Consider the following 17,178-nt stretch of genomic DNA (forward strand, 5'->3'; position numbering starts at 1 on the left):
TACAACAATTCTGCAAAGATGAGTGGGCCAAAATCCTCAAGAGCACTGTAAAAGACTCATTGCAAGTTATCGCAAACGCTTGATTGCAGTTATTGCTGCTAAGGGTGGCCCAACCAGTTATTAGGTTCAGGGGGCAATTACTTTTTCACACAGGGCCATGTAGGTTTGGATTTTTTTTCTCCCTAAATAATAAAAACCATCATTTAAGACCTGCATTTTGTGTTTACTTGTGTTATATTTGACTAATGGTTAAATGTGTTTGATGATCTGAAACATTTTGTGTGACAAACATGCAAAAGAATAAGAAATCAGGAAGGGGCAAATATTTTTTCACACCACTGTAAATGACAGAACAATGATTTTTAGATTAACTATTAACTTTCTGCTTTCTTCTGATTAGAAACATCCATAGAACATTAATAACGACATACTTAATAGAAGTGACTGTTTTAATACTTCACTATTGGGCAGTCCTTTTTCACCCTTATAGTTAATGGAAAAGGAAATAATAATATGCAAAATATCACATATTTAACTTTGATTCTTTCCATTGTGTTCTAGTTAAATTGTTGAAAGATTTTTTTTTTAATTTAAATTGCAAAGGCATCCTTTGTCTAAATGATCACAACCTGCAGAGAACTAGGTAGAGTTGCTGTTGGTCAGTTACAGAGAGAATACTTTTTTGAATGATCTATCAGTAAAGGTAAAGGACGACCCACCAGTATTTAAAAAAACCTCTTCTGCAAAGATCTTTTGGTGCTGCTGTTCAAGTAGTAGTTGTATCACTGTTATTATTTATTCCAAATATTACCATATATATTAACTGCTAATAAAGCATTACCATAAATTCTGTTTTCTCTCTAGATTCACCTTCAGTCAAACATTATATCCAAAGTACAGAACACAACCTCACATCAGAAAGGAACTCTGACTGAACAAAGACTCATGGTGAGACTGCACACCTTACACACAGTATGAAAATTATACCTTACTAGGGGGCAAGCCCCCCTGGCTCCTTTGGCGCCCAACCCCCTTGGCGCCTCAACCTTCAGTTAATTAAATCATCTAAATTCAAACATTGGTGTTATGAATAGATACATTTTTTTAATAGTTATCTTCACCTTCCTGCCACTTTAGGAAGGAAATTTAAATACATTTACTGCTACTCACTGTGTTGTCAACCAGAAAATCAGACAATATTTTTAATTTATTATTTTCTACAGTACATGATTATATTCCATTTATATATTTTCCTAAATCTGCCAACTTCATGTAGAATAGTGGTTGCACTAGTTAGTCACAAATCATTTAATAGGTAAATAACATGGTCTAAGACTGTGAATACATTTGCCTTCTCTCTCTCATCTGTTAACTCAAAATAAGAATGATGCTCTTCAGTATAATATACTTGACCGTAGATGGTTATAAATCTAATCCTGAAGCCACAGACCTTGGGTCAATCGAGACAGAAGATTCTATTTTTAAACAGCTTCTGCAGACCTTATACTTCTTACTTCTTTGGTCACTATTTTTGCCTCCATCATCCAAGAGAAAATTGCACTCAAAATAAGTAACAATATGATGAGTCATGTGGAGTTATATGGAACATTCTATTGTTATAGTCAACTATATACTCTTCATAGATAAGTGTATGAAAATGTTTGCAACTGGCTACAGATACTTTCCTTATACTTAAAATCCTATGCAAATGTAACATTTTGTACTCAGCCAGTCGATACAAATAACTGACACTGAGCTACTCTGAAATGTGAACTGTTCTACAGAGGCAGACTTTACAATAGGTCTTAGCATGTAGAATACATTCATATTTCATGCTTGACTTAATAGTTTCCTGCATAAGAATAGTTGTTACTGTCAATATATTTAGTACCCGAAAAAAAAAAACAAACTGCATGTGAAGTTTTGGTCTCCAGGCTGCAAAAAGGACATAGCAGTGCTAGAAAATTCCAGCAAAGAGTGACTAATCTCATTCTAGGGCTACAGAGAATGAATTATGAAGAAAAAAAGAGCTGAGTCTTTTCAGTTTAAACAAAAGAAAATTAAGAGGTTGTTATTGTCAAAGTGATCAGTATTCAGCAGGTCAGTAGCCTGATGGCTTGCAGGAAGAAAATGTTTCTTAACTTGCTGGAGTGGGTCTGGATGCACCTGTATAGCCTGCCAGACAGTAGGAGTGTGACGAATCTGTGGGATGGCTGGGATCAGAGACGATCCACAGTGTCTTTCTCCTGCAGCACTGACTGTAGATGTCCTGGATGTTAAACTGAAATAAACACAATGTTTAATTGTTGATAACATTTATTAGAGGCGTTCAGCAGCTTCTTCGCTCAGTCTCGCACCCGAACACCCTCACAAAAACACCCACCTGCACATCCCAAAAACCTCCGCCCCCTCTCCCGGAAGCACATACGCTGGGTTAAATAGTGCAGGTGAGATGTGATAAATTAACAATCTCCCATATAATTATTTTACAACAAAAACAACAAAAGAATAAAGGGGAAACATATATAACAATGTCCTTGGTTACCATAGCAGAACAATAAAGGCCACAGCAAACACAACAAAACAGTAGTTACATATACAATTGAAAGTGCATAGGTTTGGAATGTAGCCCCTTTATTTTTATTAAACGTTTTGATAAGACAGTTTTAGATAAGATTTCAATAGCACCATAGCCCTTCGCAGAGTACTTTTAATAACATAAGAGCAGATGCTCCTCTTTTTGTAAGACAATCAGCAAGTTGAGTTTTTGTGTCCAACCAGAGAACCTTCTTTATTTTTTTACTCTGTATGACCTCCTTTATACTGCTTATTTCCAGTCTAAGTCGTTTCTCAGTGACCTGTTTTGTTGACTTTGCATCAAACAGAGAGTGATTGCCTGTCACACAGACCAAAGGGGGAGCATTCAGATCAGCATTTCCAGTAGTAAGCTCAGAAAAGAGGGTTGCCAGAAAGATAGCATTATCTATTCCATTTGACAGGGCTAGAGTTTCCCCTGCCAGAGTGCTCCTCACCACACGTCTAATTCTCTTAGACTGGCAGAAGAGGGGAGAAAACGTCCCTCCTTCTCCCATGAGACCAATTCATATTCCCTTTTGTGTAGCCCCATCAGGAAGATTTCCTAGGGAGGCATCACTGAAAACTATCAGATTCAGAGCATCATTGTTTCCCAACTGCTGAAACCTGAGAGTGACATTTTCAGATTTAAGCTTTCTAATGACCTTATTTATCTCATGAATTGACTGAACTGTGGCATCTTTTATATTTGACCCTAATCTGCTTACATCAAACATGATGTCTGGTCTGGTTTTTTTTGCAACCCATAATATCTGTCCAATTTTTTTACCTAACCTGCTCTTTTTCAGTCTCATTAACAGAGGCATCTCTCTGCAGGGCACGCGCTGCTTGTAGGGGAAATGGCTGTAAGTTTTCAATGTAACTATGCTGATGAACATGAATTTCACCATTAAAAGTAACAAAGTCCATTCCCACATAGCAGAAATTTTCATGTTCCTCACGCCCCACCTGAAATGCAGACTTAAGCGTAGGAATCACATCTTTTGAGAAGTTTTGTGATCCTGCCCAAAGAAAATCATCAACATGACATGCAAGTACTCCAGTAACCTTACACTGCTCATCCAACCAGTAGAATACTGCTGGATCTACTTTGGACATTTTACCACCTGTACTCAGCATGATTTCTTTCACCTTATTGTACCAATAGAGTGATGCATCAGCAAGGCCGTAAACACACTTGTTGAGTTTCCATAGAGTATTTCTCTTTTCTGCTTCAGCAGGAGGCCGGATATGGACTTCTCTGGACAACTGCATGCCCTGTAAGAAAGCAGATTTGATGTCCATGGAATGGACATGCCATTTGTTTTGACATATTTCTGCTAACAATAGTCTAAGAGACTCAGAAGCACAAGTTGGAGAATCTTTCTGCAGCTCGTGAATATTAAGCTCCTCAAAACCTCTAGCTACGAGTCGTGCCTTGGGCACAATGCCATTGGGAGTTTCTTTGAGACTACAGACCCATCTGGTAGAGACACACTTTTGACATACATTATCAACTTCTTCAAAAACATTGTTTTTGTACCAATTCATGATTTCATCCCGCTTAGCCACATCAAATGAAATGTCTTTTGTTACAAGCACATCACTCTCCCTAACAGGTGATTCAATGTTAAGATTATCAAGACATGATAAATCTACTGGCTCCTTTTGCCCATCACTGCCATCAGGTTCAATATGTTGCAAATTATACCAGTTTTTGTATTTTCCAGAAGCTTTGCCTGCTCTACCTAAAACCCTTGCTTTCTGTAGACCACCACCATCCTGCTTCATAAAGGTCACAGTTTGTCCCTTCTTAATCTTTACACCAGAGGGAGAGGCAGGGTTATCACAAACAATGTGATCTGTTTCCATTTGTGTCATACTAAGATGAACCACTTCTCCTGTATTTACCTCCCTGTCACCGATTGTTTCCTGTTCGCTGTCTGTATTTTCTTCACTATCTGAGCTTACTGCTACATTGCTTAAGCTGTTTTTTCTGTCTGTTGTCTTTCACAATTTGCTCATCCTGAGATTCCTGATCCTGCATGTTTATCTTACAGAGCCTGGATTGATGCACTCTTACAAGAATCCCCCCCATGTCTTATAAACACCACAGCTCCATCCTGACCAATAACTACCCCTGGTCCCTTCCACTCTGGACAGTCCCCTCTTTTGTAATTTACCTTGTCTCCGGTCACATACATTTCATCAGTGGGCCTGAGCTGCTTACATATTGCCCTTCTTAACCGCTCAAAAGACTCAGCTTCTGTGAATGCTTTCCTGGAAGCATGTAACGCAGAAATATATTCTACCACTCTAGCACTCATAGTAGTGCCTTCTAAAGCAGGTGGTTTATCGACTATCACAGAAGGAAGATTAGGATTTCGTCCAAACACCAACTGATATGGACTGTAGCCATGAACGTTTAACATACTGTTCTTAGACATGAGGGCTCAATCAAGGGCAGTGTGCCAGTCACATCCATTCTCTCGTTTGACCTTCAGGATGATTTCAGTCAGTGTCTGATTATGTCTCTCGAGTAGTCCGTTGCTCCAGGGACTGTATCCTGCTGTTGTTCTTGTCTCGATGTTAAAGTTCTCAGCCATGTTTCTGATCTCTTCACTATTGAATTCACCTCCATTGTCGCTGTACAGCCTCTGAGGGGCGCCATGAACACTAATCCAAGTGTGAATGAAGGAGTTTACAATTTCAGATGACTTCTTTGTAGTCACAATGTTTCCAGCGATGAACCGTGTAAGGTGATCGATTATGTGAAGATACCACACACCTGGCTCTAACTCCTGCAGATCCACCGCCACAGTCTCGTTATACTCTGAAGCTAAAGGCAACCCCACAGCAGGCTTTGGCTTTGTCCTTTTGTACTTCTTGCATATTTCACAGTCATTTACTATTTGTTGTAGAATAGTACAGCATTCTTTGTCCTTATTTCCTGAACTGTAAATAAGTCTCTGTAGTCTGTCTGCTGATGCATGACCAAACTGCTTATGGAGCTTCAGAAGGACTCTGCGTTTCTCATCTGTAGACATATTTTCTGTCACTGTAAGGATTTCCTCTTCACTATGAGGTTTTTTAGCTTCTTTGTCTCTGATGTCTACACAGTAATGTCCAGAACTAGTAAATTCAAGAGGAATGGATTGTTTGAACATCACTTCACTGTCCTTTTTCATGTTCAGAATGGTTCCTGCCTTCTTCAGTGATGTTTTACTCAGCAGAAGTGGAATGTCAACCTTGACAACTTCGGTTTCAATGTTGCATTTTGTCAGTCCTATTTTAGCTGGTAGTTTCACATTTCTTGTGGAATACTCCAGATTCCCATCGCCAAACCGAAATAGTCTGCAACTTGGAGTTTCTGTTTGCATCAGTTGGTTCACTTGTTCTTGAGTGAGGCCATCAATATAGTTTTCTAGCCATTTTTCCCCACAAACAGTACGAGTACAAGCCGTGTCCATAATCGCTGATCCCAATGATTCAGTCATAAATATCTCAGCATCTGACATGGAGGCCTTTATGAACAATGTGATATTACACTCTTCTACATTTGCATCTTCAATTATTTGCACTTGTTCAGTTTTCTTATGAGGACAGTCTTTAGCCCAATGAACTGTACACTGGCAAATAGCACATCTGGATCTCTTACCAAACTTATCCAGTGGATTAGTTCCCTGTAATGGCTGCTTTTGTAGTCCACTTTGCGACATCGCGTTCCGTTTCCCTCTGCCTTGCATTCATTGTTCTGTGAAAAACGCTGATTCTTGGTTCACTTGTATTCCATTCAATGATCCTGTAGTTTTCCTTCCAAAAATCCTCTTGAGAGCTGACTTCATGGAGGAGAACTTTAATTCTGTACAGGCTGTCAGAGCTAGCTTTCTGCTTTTTTCATCGAAGCAAGCCGTATCTAAAAGCTTAAAAGCCAACACAGCATCAGGAAGCCTCATATTATACTTTTTCATCTGGTTATAACTCTGTTCAAAGTCAATTATGTAGTCTGCCATGGAAATTGAACTGCTCTTCGTTATGCCATCAAAATAAGAATACGCTTCATATGCGCAATCCTTTTCCTCTTTTAGAAACACGGCGTCAAGCTTCGCCATTAACGTCGTCATACCGCTATCACTATCCAAATCTTCCGCAGGTATTTCAATCGTGGTTTCACGGGCTCTCCCTTCAAGCCCCAAAGCAACAGCAAGTGCTTGTTTCTTTCTGTCAAGGTCGGTAACTCGCATCCAGACATTGATTTCATTTTTCCAGCACTTGTACGGTCTGGCTTCATCAAACTTCGGCGGGACTTGATAACTAGCTGACAACCTTATGAACCATCCTCTGCTACCATGTTAAACTGAAATAAACATGACGTTTAATTGTTGATAAAATTTATTAGAGGCATTTAGCAGCTTCTTCGCTCAGTCTTGCACCCGAACACCCTCACAAAAACACCCACCAGCACATCCCAAAAACCTCCACCACCCTTCTCCCGGAAGCACATACGCTGGGTTAAATAGTGCAGGTGAGATGTGATATATTAACACTGGATGGCTGGCAGCTCAGTCCTGCTGATGCTTTGTGTGGAATGACCACCCTCTCATAGAGGTTTGCAGTCCAGAGCATTACAGCAGCCACACCAGATCATGATAAAATCAGAATACTTTCAATGGTACATCTGTAGAAACTGGCGAGGATTCTGGAGTTCATGTCAAACCTCTGCTGCTATAGAAAGAAGAGCAGCTGTCTTAATACTTTTAGGTACTTCCATGTCAAGTCATCACACTTTTGGACCTCATTGTCACAGATTTTAACAAAACGTGGCATGCTGATTTGGTCATATGAATAAGACATGGAACTGAAATTGCACAGTCTTGGATCAATATTAAGGGAGAGTTAAGCTAACAAAGTTTGAACTTATGGTTGGTGGGAATTATGACTTTGACTGGCTATATCTCCCTAAATATAAGTTGCACAGAAATGGTTCTCATATCGTTTTAAAACTCTATAACATAAGTAAATATTATGTCATCCCCAAAATGAAAAATTATCACGTTATGAGTGATTATATTACAAATTCAATAGCAAAAAAACAATATTTTAAAATTGATCAATTTTTACTAAAGCTAGCTTATAATGTCATGAACATCTCCAGAAAATGTGGTCTTTGGTTTCTGAGTCGTTGTTGAGATGTCATTGCTTATATGAAGTGTGCATCAAAACCACAATTCCCTGCAATGATACTGAATAGGAGTTAGTGATTAGTGAATGGTACAGGATTATTAGGATTCATGAAAACTAAGACTGAAGCCAGAACTAGCAGTGAAAATATTTTAATTGAAATAAAAATAAAAATTACAGTTAAAAAAGACAATAATGATGCTAAAGTAACTAAAACAATTACTGGTAGTGGTAATTAAAAGAATGGTTTGTTTGTTTGTTTATTTAAACGGTTGCTGCATTAAGAACATTGCTTAAGAGCTAACATCTTTTTCGTCCTTCTGTTTGATCACAGTCATTTTCCCTTTTTTGACACAAATCTACTTGGACTGCAGGGAACCTTTACGGGACTCAATTCGCAAGGCATCACAGCTGTTTGCTCGTACAGTGTTTTATGCATTGATTTAGCTATCCGTGTCAATCTGATGACCAAATCATATTATAATCACTCTCTTGATTCAACTAAAGGTTTATTTTCAGTTAGTTCTAAAAAATGGCTAAACAGCTTTTCAGTTATACATCACTGTGTTTTTGTTGAAGGCTCGGCCCTACTCATGTATGTTGATGAGTTACCACAGAGCGACAGAATGCAAAAAAAAAAGTCATAATTTGCAGTACAATGTTATTTAATTCAAAAGATGGCAATAGAATACTCTCCCTAGTGCTATTCTGGCTTGATGATCTACATCTCATCAAAATCAGTCAACCTGAGTAGTACTTAATATTAATATAAGTTTTTACATAGGGGTTAACTACAAGGAGGTTAATGTAAAAGTGAAAGCAGATCTCAGTAAATCAGACTAAAGTAATTACATTTATAAAACAAAAAAGCCAACTTTAATTTGCTGTGATTCAATGTTGCAAAAACAATAAAATGTGAAAACATTCAAGTGGTGAATAGTTTTTATAGGCACAGTATTATAACTCAACAGTCACATCATTTCTGAAATAAAATGATTGTTACAAATTTAACAAAGTTAAAAAGAATTCACCTGTCATAACATATTTATAATTTTTAAATTATCTAGAAAGCATGATAAAATTACCTGTAATGACTTGACTTTGTGTGTGACTGTCATCTTTCTTCCCACTCACAAAATCTGATAGTCCAACTACCACTAGACCAGCAATGGTGATGAAGATTCCAATCCATTGGCTGGTTAATAGTTTTCTTCCCAGGAAAGCCACAGAGAGTAGTCCAGTGAAGATGATCACTGCTCCTCGAAGCATTTGGAAGCTCGATGCACTGGTCATGTTGAGCGCTAAGTAAAACCATAGTGACAAAGAATATGTTCATATTCACAATGACTTTATAAATGAGTAGCAAAAATTCACATGACCCTAAAACCTCCAAGTACCCATGGTCCCACCAGAAATACACAGAAAAACCAAGAAAAACACATTATGTGAGCCTTCAGAAATTCCTACATCAATTCCTACAATAGTACAGACCATTAATGCAACACTCCATGTAGAACAGCAACATTCAACCCATAATGCAGCATTTTGTTGTGCATCTAGAAGTGGTGGTAATAGTCTATGATACAGTTTTGTGATGGTACATACTGGTACGTTGTACTGCCACCACAGCCATGACAACTGGTCGTGGCATTGACTAAATATTAAATGATTCTATAATCAGTTGTGTGGTGTCTTAGTTTTAATTCAGTATTATTAAGTAAGTGAAAATGTGGGTTTTTCCAAATTAATCTTCTTGTTACTCCAATGAGAACCTCATTACTGACAAACACTGTCTCCACATTTCTCTTCATATGATTTTTTGGCCCTCCACTCATATGCTTCAAACCTGCAAATTCATGGCTTTTATCGAGACAACAATTAGCTGTTGGCACTCAAAGCAAAAATGATTTAGGAACACTGCATTTGATGAAAAAATGCCAAAAAGTTTAGAAGTTTCTTTAAAACTCAATCAAATTAAGCACTGATTGCTCTGTGGAACTAAATAACTTTTTTGTAGAATGTAGAGCTCATTATTAACCTAAAGTTAATATTCTTCGATTTCAGAAATTGTAACTTTAAACTGTCAAGCACAATATTATGTAGTACAGTACACCTATGCAGGTACCGCAATAGTAGTGCCGCTGCTTGGCAGTAAGGAGATCATGGGTTTGTGTCCTAGGTCCTCCCTGCATGGAGTTTGCTGCGCGCTTTGGTAAATAAAATGTAAAAAATTATTGTGCTTCACTATCTGTCAGTTTCAAATTTTAAACTTTGTTTTTACACCAAATAAAACATGTGGCACTAGGACTATCTGCCTCCATATACCTTCACAGTACCTCAAACTTGATCCAGACACAACTTATGCATACTGCCACTTTTTTGTTTATAAAAAAAAGGCACCGTTCAGTGCGCAGAAGACAATGTATTCATTTGTGTTAGTTACTGTTATTTCTTATTATGGGTTTGTGCACTGATAGCTTTGATAATACTGATACTTCTTTTTTTATTCTGTTAAATGCACTTTGTGTTGTGCCTGGGTCATATATGACCAAAATATTTACTTTATTTCAAAAATGAAACAAATGTTATTGTTAATGCTGTGCACTATTTTGTTTTTATGCACTCTGAGATGTCCTAGGTCAGTTATGACCAAAATGTTTTTTTATTTCAAAAGTAGAAAAAAGTATTGCTACTACTTTTATTGTAGTTTATGATGTACGTATGTCAGATATGACCAAATTTAAAAGGGAAACAATGAATAAACATTACTTGTTTTACAATACATTCATTTGTGTTGGTTTTAAATTTGCCATTACCTGCTGCTTTACTGGTTGCTGAAAATGTCTGGCTTGAAAACCTGGCCAAACTGAATTTGTAACCGAATAGCCCTGTCCTACAGGAACATCTCTATTCCTATGCTTAATATGGAACCTGTAGAGATTCATTCTTTGGCACAGTGGTTGTCCAGTTTCCTCCACACACAGTGCAGTGTTAGGACATTTCATACATAAAATTAGGTAGAACACATTGGATGATCTGCAGGAAAATGATCTTTTGTGCAATGTTATTGCTGATAGTGTGGTATAACAAAATGATCTTTATTATAAATATGAGCACAAGTTTTAAGGCAGGGATATATACAATTTTCTATCAATTCACTCAGAGAACGTTGGACAATTGGTTTGTACAGGTTTGGTGGTTATCTGTATGCCAGGGGAGGTTCTAGGAATACATCTCTCAGCGTGTCATCATTATTTAATATTGGCTGAGGTTCTTCTACAGTTTTGCAAAGTACTTTAAAATGTTGGTTGTAGGTGACAGCAGTTTGCGGAGGTTAAATATGGTTCTTGTCTTTTTTTTATGTGCCATTAGATTGTCTCTGGGTATGGCATTAGCTCCTCTTATTTGAGTATCCATTGTTTTGGGAGTATTTCCTTGTCTAATAACATATTGTCTAAAGTTCCTGCAATTGTTTATTCTGGTCTGTCAGGTATGAGCAAATATGATTGTAATATATTGCTCATATGATTGGGTGGAAGCTATCACTTCTCAGGTATGTCTATCTGTCTTTGGTTTGTGAAAAACAGAGGTCACAAGGGAGATTATGACTTCCGTTTTTGAGTAATTTAGCTTCAGCTTAATGTTTTGGTGGAAAGAACTATATTTGTTATGAAAATGGGGGAGGTCCTTCTTACTCATAGTCCAGATTTTAAAGATGTCATTTATGTAACAGAGATATAACATTGGTTTTAAGATGCACATTGACATATTGAGGTGTGAATCGACCACCCATTGCAGTCTTCATTTGTTGCAAGATGTCCAAATGAGAACAAATTGTGTGTCAGAATGAATTTTATCATGTGTATAACTGACTCCATGGGTAAATCATATTTTAAGTTATGTTTCACATGCCAATATGCCATCATCATGAGGAAGGTTTGCATAATGTGCCGCAACATTTATTGTGGCCAGTAAGGTTCAGTAGCCTGTAGCAGACACACTTTTTAGGAACTCAGTGGTGTCTTGGATGTAGCTAGTCATATTGTGGCAAGGGGTTTAAGGATGTGTTCAATCAATCCTGAAACATTTTCTGTAAGTGAACCAATTCCTGAGATTATAGGCCTTCCTCTCTTCTTTGTGGATCTTAGGAAGCATGTAGAAATAAATCATTTTGGTGTTCTCAGAAATTAAATTGCTTACATGATCCTTTCTGTCATATTTTTTTGTGTTTTCTTGCGTTGATCTGTGGGGTCTTCCTGTAGTTTGTAACAATGTGTAGTACTGTACAAGTGTCTTTGGGTCTCCTGTACTGTATATAGTCAGATGTGTTCATTGTAACTGAGGCAGCCCCTTTGTCTGCTGATTTAATAATAACCTCCGTATGTCACCTTAGTGAATATATGGATCAGCTCTTGTGAACAGTGAGGTTTTGAATCAGATTTTGCTGTCTGTTTAGGATCCCTGTTTTGACTCTCTGTCAGAAGCAATCTATGTAATTGTCCAGAGTGGAGATTCTGCCGGTTTGGGTGTCCATGTAGAGTTATTGGTGGGGTTATTGCAACAGTTTGTTGTCATTTCCAAGAAGCAGGATGAGGTCTTGTATCTTCTCTTGTGCTTTCTTTGTAATGTTGTAGAACATTTGGATTAGGTGGTTTCTTTGCCTTTCAGATGTCCTAGTACAAAGTTTTTCTGCAAACTGAGTGTTGTAAGTGAAATAACATGTATTTAATCTATTTATCTTTCTTTCTTTAGTTTGCTTATTCAAGTTGAGAGTTGCAGAAAGCCAGAGCCTTCCCATCAGCTTTCGGCAGATGGAAGGAATTTACCCCAGAACATACTGGATTGGATATTGTGGCACCAACGAGCTATCACAATGCAGGATACAGTCTGACAGAAAAAAAAAATCCACAAAAGAGACGAAAATAAGATATAGCACCATCACAAAGAAGGGAGACGGTGATAATGTGTTGTAATAGAGATAAGGAATTAGAGTTTAAACCCCACAGCTCTCGGTTCAGTTTTTCCTGTGAAAACACTTATTTTGTAGCAAGTCATTAAATCAGTCAGTATTCCAGCTGTAAACAATGAATGTAAATAACTAATGAATTATGATCTTGTAGGTTACTCTGAACAAGGTATTCAGCCAAATATAGAATAATCTTTGTAAGCAAGTGAGGATGTACAGGCTGCCAAGGTGGTAAACTAAGCCCTCTAGAGTAATGTTTCCAGGGGAACTAAAATAACTTTGAGCAACAAAGCTCTGGAAGGAGAGAAGAGCAATTCCCCTATTATGCTAGAGAGCAGACAACAGAGCAAGTATTAATGGAAGCCTAGCCTATACACTGCCAGAGAGACAGAACTAAGTACCTGCTGCCCAATAGGTAGCAACACATGGTCCACATCCAGAGACTATGCTTATGTTGCCTATTTAAGGTAACTTTCCTACCTGACTGCTAGATAGTCCAACACAGTTCCTCACTGGGGTAAGTTGGATTGTGTTGTCTCTTTGAGAAGACAGACAATATAGAAGATTGAGAAAACTCTGCCCTTAATGAGCTCCATAGAGCTCTGGAGTGTATAGACACCCAAGGCTGCTATATGCTGTTATTGTCCAATCTCACATTGGGAAATGATTCTGGGGACTTACATGGAAGTGACCTAGATATGGAGTTTAAAGATACCTAATGCTAAACTTACTACGAGTCTGAAGTTGGAAGGAGAGGTTGGGAGTAAAAATGGCATGGTTGTCTAGAGTCCAAGATTGCCAGAGCGCGATGAAACTAGAAAAGGAAAACTGCTTTGGTGTTCTCTGGGTGTTAGACAAGGGAGTTAGCCACCCCACTTGATAAACTATGCTTAAGTCATGGCTTCATCATCTGGTGTTATGCTTAAATAATTTTTCTATCAACATACTTCAATGTCCAATTGATGGTACATTACTTAGTGACTCCAAATTTGGGCTCTATATGACTTATGAATATATGCGAGTGTGTCCTGCAATAAAACAGAAGTCCATTTAGGTTTGATTCCTGGCTAGTACTTCCTAGCATGAAAATGAACCAAAGCACAGAGTGAGTTCAATGAAAGTATGACACAAGTTTGAATATCAATGTCCTTAAGCAACTCAGTCACCAAATAAGCCTGAATCTAACAAGCACTGTGTGGACTCACCTAACAATTGCTACACAGTTTGACTGAGGTGGGTGAAAAATCCACATTTAGGAAAGTGACTAAGACCTATCCGAATAGACTTGTTGCTTAAAACAAACCAAAACATGCTTTCACATACTATGCTTTTAATGTTGTGTGTGCTTAAGTAACCAAGACATTTAAAAAGTCTCTATCCAATAGTCCATTTTCAGTTTCAATTATTCAAATCAGGGACACAGGGAACAAGTATTTTTAGGAAGCATTTGACTTAGGCACACGTCCATATTCACTTATACCAATTAGACATTCACAGTTACTAGTTTGTCTAATATGTACATCTCTGAGATGTGAGAGAAAATTCCATTGGACACTGGGGAAAATATGCACACGCAGTTAACTTACACTGGATGTCAAGCAGTGAAGTAGTTAGTCACTTTTGGGATCCAATGACATTAATATTTATTTTCTTTTTAGGCTCTTAAAAGTTCTCAACAATAATGTCAATGGAGAAAGTTACAACACATTTCCATTCAAACAGGCCCCCAATAAACATCTAGGGTCCACAGTTATTTAGAAAAGTTATGTCAAAAATGGCCATTCATTCCTAGGGGCACCAAATAATGAACATTGTTGCATGGTAGTTTCTGTAATTTTGAGGGAACTGGACAATATCTTAGGATATATACAGTATGCATATCAAGTTAAAAATATTAATGCATGTATTGCAAACAGTTTCTGATATGAAAACCAGTATTTCTAAACAGGAAAACAACACTTCACAGTAAGCAATTATTTAATTATAAATGCTAAATATCTGGATTATATTATTATCTTTACAAAACATTCTGTGGTAAACAACTATTATATACAGATGTTGTATGCAGATTCTTTACATAACTCCCCCCACTAAATAAAGCAACTCTGCACTTCTCTTTCATGTTTTGTTATTCTATGATCTGTGATACTGTAAGAAAAAACATAGTAACTTGCAATAACAAACACTCAGTACCTTAATTCTAGTAAATTAAGAACCAATAATATATCACACATTAATGATGTTCATACTTGGACTGCCTTTAAAAACAGTTAATATGTGGTATTGTTTAATACCTGATAAAAACAACAAATTTATTCTTCTTCTTCATCCTAGTGTTTATCCAGCATGGCAGGGTCCGCTTTTCTGCAAATCTGTCTCCATTTGGCACGATCGAGGGCATCGTCTGGGGCGGCATTGACGATCTTCATGTCTTCCTTTATTCTGTCCATCCACCTCTTCTTCGGCCTGCCACGCGGGCGCTGACCACCAGGATCAAGCCTCATAGCCGTTTTTTTTACCGAGTTGTCGTCTGCACGCACGACGTGTCCATACTACTGTAGCCGTGCTCGCACATTTTCTCCATGATTGGTGCAATGCCGAGGCGCTTTCTGATGTCTTCATTCATGACTTGGTCCCCGCACGTGAGGCCTAGGCACCACCTCAGCATTCGCATTTCCATCGTGTGTAGGGCCTGCTCGTGCTTGGCGGTGGCTGGCCAACACTCCGATCCATACAGGGCGACTGGGCGGACTACAGTCTTGTAAATCTTGGCCGAAAAAGAATAAGTTACAACGTCGATGTTCTCTTCATATTTACATGGGTTTCTTCCGAAGTTTATGTATTCAGTATGCAGGTCACTAAACTCGTGAATTTAAATTTCTCTTGTATTAGTATGTCCATTGCTGTTAAAGTAGATTTTCTAGAATAGCTTAGCATCCTATCATATACTGATTGCTCCTGAGGCAAGTTTAATTTTTTCAAGGCCATTTACTGGATAATAAGGTAAATCAAACAGCATGGGTGGATTGGTAATTCATTATGATACCTGTACTTGGATTAGAGTACACCCCCAAAATTTGCGGGGCTTACATTCCTAGGCCACCCGTGAATTGTGAAAAACCACGACTTTTGGATGTGGTTAAAAAATGCATTTTAAATGCCGATTTTTATAGTTTCAACCCTAAATACAGTATGCCCCGAAAGCACTTTAATTTCGTTGCAAACTCAGCTTAATACATTACCTAAAAAATTACCTTAATACATTATCTAAAAACAGAATGGTAAACCCGTCTATTGTACAATATTGTACTGCTATGTCTCCTGTGATGCTAGAATGCAAAATACCGATGTTACCGCTATACATACTGTAATTCATGCAAGCGTAATTTCTTTGGTATGCACTGTCATTTTCTTTGTTATAAGTAGAGTAAATACATAATTTAATTTAATTAAAATACAGTAAACTGTAGGGGTGCTCACCAATGATGAATGATATTGATGATGATGATGAAGTACAGTAGCTGTGCAGTATAATGCACAGGCTTTAAAACTCCTCGGGTGGTGCCTCTTCTTCAGATTCTTTGTATGGGCCTTCTTCTGGTTGAGTTTTGTGCTGGCTTTTCTTTATAGGTTTCAGGAACATTGTGACAGGAAGTTGCTACATTGTCTCCTGTAGCGAACTGTTGGTACAATTTCCATGCTTTCTCACGGATGATGTTACTGTCCAAGTTACCGTGCAGTCGGTGAACCACAGTGCCAAGGCAGATTCCATCCTGACGATATTTTAATTCCTTACGGTCGTTAACTTTTTGGCACTATCACAGAAACTTACAGATACGGTATTCCAGCTCACTGCTTTGTTCTTCTTTATGTAGCATATGGTGCTTTCATTAATGTCATAGTGGTGCGCTACTGCAGCATAACTTTTTAGTTCCCGGAGCAAATCCAGTAGTTCAACCTTCTCCTGGAGTGTTTTAAACTTCTTCTGGTGCTTAGGCTCAGTCCCAGAAGCCTTTGAAGGTGCAGAGCGATTCAATGACATCGTGCACGTTTAAAAATAACAAAACAATAACAAAATGGAAAACACAAGGACACTCAGCTGGAGACGCATCACAAAGCAGCAGTCAATCATCAGCAAGGAGAAATTAATAACGCTCTTGGATTGGCTACTTTCACCATCCCAAACCGCGGTGGTAAACCCACTCACCTGGAGATGCGTCACAAGGTAGCAGTCAATCAGCAGCAAGGAGAAATGAATAACGCTCTTGGATTGGCTACTTTCACCATCCCAACCCACGTTTCCCTCTGCGGTTGCTTCCTGTTCTCTCTACAGCACAGTATTGCCACGAAAAAAGCCATAAAAAAATGTGGAGGATATTTGCCCTGTCCACTAACAATTAATAGTTAGGTTCTAAGAAAAAATCTGAAAATGACTGAGTCCACGAACCCTGAACCGC

General features: G+C 38.1%; 1 protein-coding gene across 1 annotated transcript in view; it reads right to left on the bottom strand.

Moving 5' to 3' along the window:
• The window catches only part of slc35f6 (solute carrier family 35 member F6), a 163,291-nt gene that overhangs the window by 52,056 nt on the left and 94,057 nt on the right, over positions 1-17,178 (bottom strand). The window contains exon 4 of the mRNA XM_039748297.1: positions 8,841-9,056. Within this exon, the coding sequence (XP_039604231.1) occupies positions 8,841-9,056 (216 nt within the window). The remainder of the gene's footprint in view (positions 1-8,840; positions 9,057-17,178) is intronic.

The sequence above is a fragment of the Polypterus senegalus genome, chromosome 3 (genome assembly GCF_016835505.1).
Source record: "Polypterus senegalus isolate Bchr_013 chromosome 3, ASM1683550v1, whole genome shotgun sequence".
NCBI lineage: Eukaryota > Metazoa > Chordata > Cladistia > Polypteriformes > Polypteridae > Polypterus > Polypterus senegalus.